Source organism: Triticum urartu, chromosome 3 (genome assembly GCF_003073215.2).
Source record: "Triticum urartu cultivar G1812 chromosome 3, Tu2.1, whole genome shotgun sequence".
Lineage (NCBI taxonomy): Eukaryota > Viridiplantae > Streptophyta > Magnoliopsida > Poales > Poaceae > Triticum > Triticum urartu.
The window spans coordinates 204,461,942-204,471,101 of NC_053024.1; the positions used below are offsets into that span (position 1 = coordinate 204,461,942).

The 9,160-nt window shown below is 46.0% G+C and overlaps 2 protein-coding genes across 2 annotated transcripts; one reads left to right on the plus strand and one right to left on the minus strand.

Moving 5' to 3' along the window:
- Positions 1-2,081: 2,081 nt before the first annotated feature.
- LOC125543609 (importin subunit alpha-1a) lies at positions 2,082-6,589 on the plus strand. Its single transcript, XM_048707011.1, has 11 exons — positions 2,082-2,464; positions 3,103-3,199; positions 3,295-3,386; positions 3,481-3,612; positions 3,710-3,895; positions 3,980-4,143; positions 4,248-4,326; positions 4,797-4,925; positions 5,458-5,585; positions 5,680-6,052; positions 6,177-6,589. Exons 1-10 carry the CDS (start codon positions 2,264-2,266, stop codon positions 6,044-6,046), a joined length of 1,575 nt encoding a protein of 524 aa, XP_048562968.1. The 5' UTR covers positions 2,082-2,263; the 3' UTR covers positions 6,047-6,052; positions 6,177-6,589.
- Positions 6,590-6,652: 63 nt separating this feature from the next.
- LOC125543610 lies at positions 6,653-8,226 on the minus strand. Its single transcript, XM_048707012.1, has 3 exons — positions 7,655-8,226; positions 7,306-7,577; positions 6,653-7,227 (listed from the first exon to the last, which is right to left on the minus strand). Exons 1-3 carry the CDS (start codon positions 7,817-7,819, stop codon positions 6,801-6,803), a joined length of 864 nt encoding a protein of 287 aa, XP_048562969.1. The 5' UTR covers positions 7,820-8,226; the 3' UTR covers positions 6,653-6,800.
- Positions 8,227-9,160: the final 934 nt, after the last annotated feature.

Below are 9,160 nucleotides of genomic sequence, written 5' to 3' on the forward strand. Positions count from 1 at the left end.
GAGTACATCTGGTGGTGGGTTAGGATAGTGTCGGTCGTTGTTTTCACGTGCTCTGCCTTCAGGTCCTCTCGCGATGTCCCGCACCACTAGGAACGTCTCATTCGCTCATTGCCATACACACTTCTACATCGGCCGCTCATGATGATCTATATTATGCCCTTGTTGGGTTTGTTTAGCTTTTTGCATGATAATTGTTTGATTACTTATACATGGAGTATTAGGTTGCGTTTTCTGCAAAGATGTTGATATGAAAGCCTTTTTTCTGGTAGATGTGGTTCATTCTGCTTTTAATATCTTATAAAGACTTCTAGCATTTTATCCTGATGTTTAACCAACTATTGAGGAGTTGGGCATATCTTTATAAAATATAGATTTTGGATTACATTCATGATTCAGATGTTGTTCTATCATGTTCTATTTTATGCATCAAGTGTTGACTAGCACTGTCTCCACTACTTCCACCTATCCCTTTTGTTACCTTCTCCCAGTTAGGTTGATTCCCAATTCTCTATTCCGTTTTATCCTTCCATATTCTTGGGCAACTGTTAAGTTAGTGGTTGTGCTTTTTCTCTATGTTCCTTTAAGGTTACAAAAATGTAGGTTCATTTAGTCGGCAAGGTAGATTCGGGAAACAAGTATCTAATCCATTCATTTATATCATTGCTGAGAAAATTGTCTTAGATAACCTGAATTTCCAGCAAAAATTTAGATATTGCAGTGCGGTCTCATGAGGTATATCATTGTCGCATAGTTCCTTTCCTTAATATCTCTGTGGTTCATTACTCCATTTTCCTATTGAAAGATCTTTTAGTCATGGTCATATTATGCTTTTCGCAGCCACCAAAACTAGAAAGAACGACAAGAATTTTTTGTTACATTGACTGCTTACTGCCATGGCATGAAATCTTATTGTTGTATTTCTATAAAACTCTATCCCATCGGATTTGAGAAATAGATTGTCGGCACCCTCTCCATGCAATACAGCCGTGACCAATCGGTTCGCATCCTGCATGGTGCTGCACTAGGAGAGTACAGAAGAGAAACAAGAGGAGAAGCGACTCGGCATCCCTACAGAATTTGTAACCGCCTTAGACAAGAAAATTTGAAAGCGTATTGTGATTTTTAGAAGACTTCCTCATCAGCTATTTATTGTTTTCATGTGTTGTTTGTTTTCTCTTATAAGTTAAATAATTTATTGGTGTTATTTTTGTAATATGAAGTGGGTACTACAGAGGAGCCAAGTAGCTGATCATTTATCTTGTCTTGGAAGAAATATATGTACTATGTTGATGGTTTATTGGTGTCCTGCTCCTGCAGAAATCTCCTGTCATTTGTCTTAAACATGGAGAGGGGGAGGCTGTCATTGAATCCCACGGTCTACAAAAACTTGGTCTTCTTGAAACTTCATCTAAATTTTGGTTGCTCTTGGGAGTTTTTGTTCTAATCAGATCCCGTATCTGCTGGAACCGAGCGTAATCTTGCTAACATGCCCCAGATTCAGGGTAGTGTGTGGGATTTTTCAATAGAAAAGTAGCTTCAGAGATGGTTGGGCGTCCTTGCTGTGCTCATGCCTGTATGTCTTTTTGTTTATTTCTAAATAAATGGAAAATTAGAAAGTTTGCTTTTTAAATTTTATTCATGCCATACAAAATAGTATTTAGATTGTTTTCTCGAGAAAAGAGAGTATTCAAATTGGTTAGATAGAAACATATTAGTATTAAATTTATCCGGATTACTTTTTGTTTCTTTCATGCTTCAATCTTGAAATAGATTGTTCAATGAAGGATTCACATTGTGATCAATCTTGAAACAAATAGTATTAGTCGAGACGTGCATTGCACGTACATGCTTACTAATAGAGTATAAAAAATCCATAGTCGGACAAATATATGGATACCGAGAGTTTTCCATGTTTAGATTTGGGCCAGACCACTCTCACCTCACATGGTGGATCAGTAACGGGCCCAATAAATCTGGGCCATGCACAGCCCATAAAGAAAACGGGCAGTTCTAAAAAGGCAAGAAAATGGGCACCGAAAAAAGAAATAAAAGGGAGAGAGGAAACGAGAGAATATCTCGATCGTGGTGTGAGCTTTAACTCCCTTTCGCAGCGGCCGCTAGGGTTTCTCCCCTCCCTCTTTTCTCCCCTCCCCTCGCGCGCTCCTCCCCACCCCCAGAGCCCCGTCGCCTAGCTAGGGTTTTTGACTCCCCGCCGCCACCGCCGCGCGCGCGCGAGAGAGAGACCACAGCGACCAACCCAGCCATGTCGGTGCGTCCGAGCGAGCGGGCCGACGCGCGGCGGAACCGCTACAAGGTGACGGTGGACGCCGATGAGGGGCGGCGGCGGCGCGAGGACAACATGGTGGAGATCCGCAAGAACCGCCGCGAGGAGAGCCTCCTCAAGAAGCGCCGCGAGGGGCTCCAGGCCCAGGCTCCTATCCCTGCCGCCGGCGTCGAGAAGAAGGTGAGGATACTGCACACTTCTAGCCCACTCCCCTTCCCCTAGCTTCCTGTTTCAGTGCTTCTGGAGTCTGAATCGTAGTTTATTTCTACTGTGAATTATACACGAGGTTCCAGATGAGTTTAGTATTTGCTTCGTCTGCAGTAGATTGGTTTAGTAACTGCTTCGTTATGCTCAAGAGATGTTTGCGTCCGCGCGACTGAACGCACGCATGTCTACTTGTGTGTGGTGCTTGCGTTGCGGCTTGAAGAAATATCAAGTCGTAGGCTCGTGGTAGTTCTTCAGATACTGACTAGTGACTATTGACTTGTGGGGATCGTTCAGAGGCCAGATTAGTTGGTGGTTTGATAAACATGCTTCGTTGGTCATGACTTTCTGAGGCACGCCTGCCCACACCAACCTTATGACTCGTGACCTCTCTGTCCTTTTGCTTTAGTTATGGTTATTGGAGACACACAGTTAGGTGTTCGTCTTGCACTTCCAGTGGTTAATTTAATCAGTTCTTCAGTTTTCATTTGATTTGGGTGCTCCCATCTTTGCCAAAACTACCTTTGTTTAGAACAGTGCGCTGTTTGTAGACCTTTTATTACTTTGATACATTATTAACCTGATCATTTTTGTTTTCTGTTTGGATTTTGTAGCTTGAAAGCTTACCTGCTATGGTTGGTGGGGTTTATTCCGAGGATAACAACCTGCAGCTTGAGGCAACGACACAATTCCGCAAGTTGCTTTCTATCGGTACCAACTTCTCAGTTTTTGTTTGTTTGTAAAACTAATCTCTTATATCACTCAGTGAGTGAACATTAACTGAGGTTGTAACTTGTATTAATCAGAAAGGAGCCCCCCAATCGAAGAAGTTATCCAATCAGGCGTTGTTCCTCGATTTGTGCAGTTTCTTACTAGAGAGGATTTCCCCCAACTCCAGGTGTGTGTCAACTGAATCTTATTCTTGTAATCTGGAAGTCAGGACCCTTACCAACTAAACTTCTTACCCTGGTGTTTTTGAATAACTTTTGCAGTTTGAAGCAGCGTGGGCACTCACAAACATTGCGTCTGGCACATCAGAGAATACCAAGGTTGTCATTGATCATGGGGCAGTTCCAATATTTGTGAAGCTTCTTGCATCTGGCAGCGATGATGTTCGTGAGCAGGTATTTGATCACTTGCTTGGCTACTAGTTTTATATTGTCCTGGTTGAATGTTTGTTGGGAGTCATCAATTCTGATACTTCTTGAAAATAATTTCAAGGCTGTCTGGGCATTGGGCAATGTTGCTGGTGACTCCCCAAAGTGCCGCGACCTTGTACTCGCAAATGGTGCATTGATGCCTCTGCTAGCACAGTTGAATGAGCATGCTAAACTCTCCATGTTAAGGAATGCGACCTGGACTTTATCAAATTTCTGCAGAGGAAAGCCACAGCCAGCATTTGATCAGGTTTTATACACTGTTGCATTTAGATTCTCCTGTGATTAGTAGTCAACAGCAGTTACTTGACATATTCTTTATTTGTTACCATAGACTAAGCCTGCTCTGCCAGCACTTGCACGACTTATCCATTCCAATGATGAGGAAGTTTTAACTGATGCATGCTGGGCTCTTTCGTATCTCTCTGATGGCACCAATGACAAGATCCAATCTGTGATTGATGCTGGTGTCTGTCCCCGGCTTGTGGAGCTTCTCCTGTATGTTTCAACCCTGCGTTACAACTCTCTCCTATACGATTCTTTATCTTCATATATGTTCATTCACTCATTTCTGTTCTTTCAATATTGTTTACAACATGAAGCCATCCATCACCTTCAGTGCTTATACCTGCACTACGAACTGTTGGAAATATTGTCACAGGAGATGACTCACAAACTCAGGTAACTCATTCATTTTCGTTTTGTTCTTTGGATTCACTACATTTTGCACCATTAAGTTTTTGTGACTTTTGAGTTATACTCTTACAGAGGATATTGTTATTTGGATATATTATAACCATCATGTTTACCATTGTACATCAGATTTGACAAGTGTCTACAAAATATATTTGAAATTTGAATCACTCATCTTTGTTTGTTTACTGTACAGTTTCTTCTGATAGTTTGGTTGCTCACTTTACTACACTGTTACCCCAACAGTCAACTGAAATCCTGCCTAGTCTGTTTCCCTATTCAAGTAAAATGCTCGTCAAGTTTTACATAGCCTGCTTCGTGATCACACTAATAAATAATTATGTGTTCACTTGCATGGCAAATTACAATTCGTATCTGTGATTACTAGCTTCCTTAGAGATTGTATAGTTTCGTTTGTTCATTTTTCCGTGTTATTAAGATTGTCTTCTATTCTACAGTGCATCATTGATCATCAAGCTCTTGGGTGTCTCCTAAGTCTGTTGACACAAAATCACAAGAAAAGCATCAAGAAAGAGGCCTGCTGGACTGTTTCAAATATCACTGCTGGTAACAAAGATCAGATACAGGTCCGGGTTCTGCATATTCTCACATGGTTTCTTCGTAGGGGATTACCTTTGTTTGTATTAAATACTCAGGACATTGATTGATTTTAGTTTGATAACTGTATGTATTGTGTGGTGCATATATGTTAGATTGTGCTATGTTCATTGTGGCTAGTGGGAAATATTGTAACTAATGTTATCAATATGCTAGTGGTACAAAGAACTAATGCCGGTGACTCAAAAGTAACACGCCTAAGAACTAAGATTTCCTTCAATTGTTCGTTCAACTAGATGTAAATGACAGTCTTTATTCTGTACAAACTGGTTGCTGACTCAAAACTGCTCTATTCCTTTTGGAATATTTGTAAGCATTATGACTTCGTTTGCCCAGTTGGGGTGCCTATGTACCTAATAGTCTCAACATAATGAGTTACTCCCTCCGTAAAGAAATATAAGAGCGTTTAGAGGATCCATGTATTAGTCATCAAGCTTGTTGAATCTATATGTTCTTAAAGGTTAATCATTGATCACATACCTTGCTATGCTGGCTTCTTAGGCTGTGATTACTGCTGGGATTATTGGACCTCTGGTGCATCTGCTGCAAACGGCTGAATTCGATATCAAGAAGGAGGCTGCTTGGGCCATCTCGAATGCTACCTCCGGTGGTTCCCATGACCAAATCAAGTATGTTCTCATTTGCTGTTATTCAGATTACATGCAAATATTGCACTTCTATTTTGAGTTTTCCCGTGCTGATGTGTATGTATTATGTAAACAGGTATTTGGTTAGCGAGGGCTGCATCAAGCCACTGTGTGACCTCCTGCTTTGCCCAGATCCAAGGATTGTTACTGTTTGCTTGGAGGGTCTTGAGAACATTCTCAAAGTTGGAGAAACTGATAAGAATTTGGGTGCTTCTGGGGAGGGGAATGTCTATGCGCAGATGATTGATGAAGCAGAGGGCCTGGAAAAGATTGAGAACCTGCAGAGCCATGATAACAATGAAATCTATGAGAAGGCTGTGAAGATTCTCGAGGCTTACTGGATGGAGGAGGAAGATGATGCGATGGGGGCAACTATGGAAGCTCCCACAGGTGTTGCCTTTGACTTTGGCCAAGGTGGCAACCCTGATCTGAACTTGGGCTGAATACAGGTCGGTACTCTCAACATATAACCATATTTGTTGTTTCTCTTGTCATATTTGCTCGATATGGTAGCATGAATCAGCTTTTGAGCAAAGAGACAACCAATAATATAATTTTAAATTCCTTTTGCAGATTTGACCAATGGTGGTAATTCCCTTGTCGCAGCAGTTGTCACCATTTGGTCTAGTCGGTGTGTGGGGTAAGGTCATGGTTGTGGTGGGTCCAATAAGCTGAAGATTTTCAAGGAAGCAACTGGTCCTGGGTATCAATATCACAGCGTTTGTAAGAGGAGTATAATCGTCAAACTTGAGGAGTCTGGGTCTTTTTTATCAGGCTACTATGTAGGGGTTTGCATCTTTAGTATGGTGTGCACTATTTTGCTACTGTATAGCCTGAGTTTTAAGCTTTTGCAACTCTGCGAGGCATTTAGGGGACAATTCTTGAATGGTTTGGTCTGTGGGGTTCTTCAGGAATGAAGTGAGTTGCAGTTTGTCCGAACATGGCAATGTCAGCTTTCACTTAATTATCAGTTTTGTTGTGATCAATTTTGATTTGCATGTTCCAATCTTGACAAGGGCATTGTGATTACAGAGTTGGCAGGCCAAATGAACAGCATAATAACAAGTTAAAACATTTATATTGTCCTTGTACAAACAAATTGTTTTACATATCAGCAAATAGTAATCCAATTGAAATCAGCAAGCAATTGTTCGAAAACTAAAAGGAATTTTACGTGCATCGTCTCGGCTCAGGCATTCAAACATCGGTGTACTCCTTGTCCTTGGTGATGCACCACGCGTTGCTGGACTGCACCTGGCACGCGGCCGCTGTGATCTCCGGCGCATTCGGCGCCGGATGAGGGTGTGGGTGCGGGGCCGGGTATGGTGGGTACGACACGGGCGGCTGCAGGTGGTGCTGCTGGACGCTGGGGTACGGGGCGCTGCCGGGGTGCGGCGGGTAGTGGCCGCCGCCGTGCTGCCTCAGCAGCTTCTGCGTGTGCACCGCGGTCACGTAGACGACGAAGCCAACGACGACGGTGATGAGCCCCAGTATCCCCGCCGCCGCGAACATCCCCGGGCGCACCCGGTGGCACACCTGCCGCGGCCTCCGCCAGTCGCTGACGTGGCCGGACTCCACCCCAATCCCGATCATGAGCAGCACCTCCGCGAGCCCGAAGCAAATCCTGCACCCATCGATCAGTGTTTATTATGAATCCACACCATCAATCTTGCCCAATGCATGCTTGAAGTAATGTTGGTACCACGTGACGAAGAAGAGGCAGCAGGTTTGCCAGGTGAGGGTGTTGGTGGCGGAGGACACGCGGGGGTGGTCCTCGGCGACGGCGAGGCCAGCGGCGGCGGAGTCCGGCGAAGCGACGGCGAGCAGCATGTAGGCGTGCACGGCGAACATGGCGACGGCCAGCAGCAGGAAGGCGCCGATGGAGAAGGCGAGCGCCGAGCGGCCGCTGCCGTTGTAGAAGCACAGCTCCACCTGCGCCCCGCTCCCGGCCACGGTCATCAGGTAGTTGGACACCTGCAGCCAGCCAGCATCAGCACGAGCTATAGTAAGCTAGCAAGGCCGCGTGTTGGTCGGTGTGCGTGCGTGCGTACCTCGGAGCGCGAGCCCTCGGCGGCGAGGCAGAGGATGAAGCTGACGAGGCCGCAGAGCACGGAGAGCGCGACGAGGGCGACGGCGATCTGGCTGCCGGAGCGCCCCGCCCGGCGCTCCTGCGCCTTGCGGAGGGACAGGTCGTCGTGCGTCACGGCCGGCCGCATTGCGAAATCCTCACTTGATTGATGCTGCTGCTGCTGCTGCTAGTGCCCAATTCACCTGCAGATTGCTGCTAGCTAAGCCGGTACCGACCTCACTCCTCGCAGCTAGGCTAGGCTTCCCCTTTCCACGGCCGGATACGATGTTGCCCAGTCACGTATGGTATATATGGGGCCGGTCGGTCTCTACCTGCGTCTAGCCGTCAAGGTGACGGCGACGATGGAATATGTGGTTGCGTTGGTGGGAGAGGAAGGAATTGGGGTTGCTGGGTGTGGGTGTGGGTGTGGGTGGGGTTAGGAACTTGGGTTGGGAGACGCCGCACGGGAGGAATCCATGGATGGCATGGCGATGATGCATGGGATGGGAGCGTGGGTGAGGGGATCGGGGTTTCTTGCGCCGTGCCGCGGTGGGAGACATTCCGATTCGTTTTGCCTTTCCTTCTTTTTCACCAGTGATGAGGAGGAGAGGAGGGCACCTTCTTCTTTCCGCTGGGGTGGGTAATTCGCCGCGGTGCCTTTTCGGGAAAGCGACGCGCAGCATCTGCGCTTTGTAGCGCCAACGAGGCAACCTATAGGTAAGAGAAAGGGCTACGATTTTTTTTATTTTTTTGGAAGAAAACAGATGCAAGGTCGGCAGTGCCATGTGTTATGAACCAGCTAGGGTTCAAAGTTCTTCCTGATACAATTCAGATACAATTTATGGGCAGAGGTAGGAGAAGAGGGAAAATGATACAGAGAGAGGATCTAGGTTCCAGTCTTTTCTTCCCCGTGTTCTGCTCTCTGAATCTCCTCATATAGCTGAGCTGCTTGCCGTGCCTAGAATTCCCTTCTTACGCTGGGCCTCGAACGCTCGAGCCAATCTCCTGTTGCGTCGCGCGGCCTTGGGCCTCCGTCCTGAGCTGGGCCGTGCCATGACATTCCCTACCCCTTGAGAGGCGACTTGCCCCCAAGTCGACAGTAGAGGAAAACGCTGATGCAGAACAAAGGCTTCTTCCCAAGTATCATGCGTCATTGGTCGCCCTATCCAACGTACCTTCACCCGTGGAGTTGTCTTGCCGTCAATAGACACCAGCTTGGTTTGCAAGATTCTGGCTGGAGTGGCGTGGAGCTGGTGCAGTCGTGTCTGGCTCCACCTCAGTGTTTGGCGGCAGGAACTTCTTCAATTGGGACACATGTATAACGTTGTGTATCTTGGACTAGGGTGGTAATTTGAGGCGATAGGAAACAACTCCAACTTTCTGCAACACCTTGTACGACCTGTAATATTTGAGAGACAGCTTGTGGTTGCGCCGCGCCGCCAAGGAGTTCTGTAAGTATGGTTGTACCTTCAGGAAAACCTGATCACCT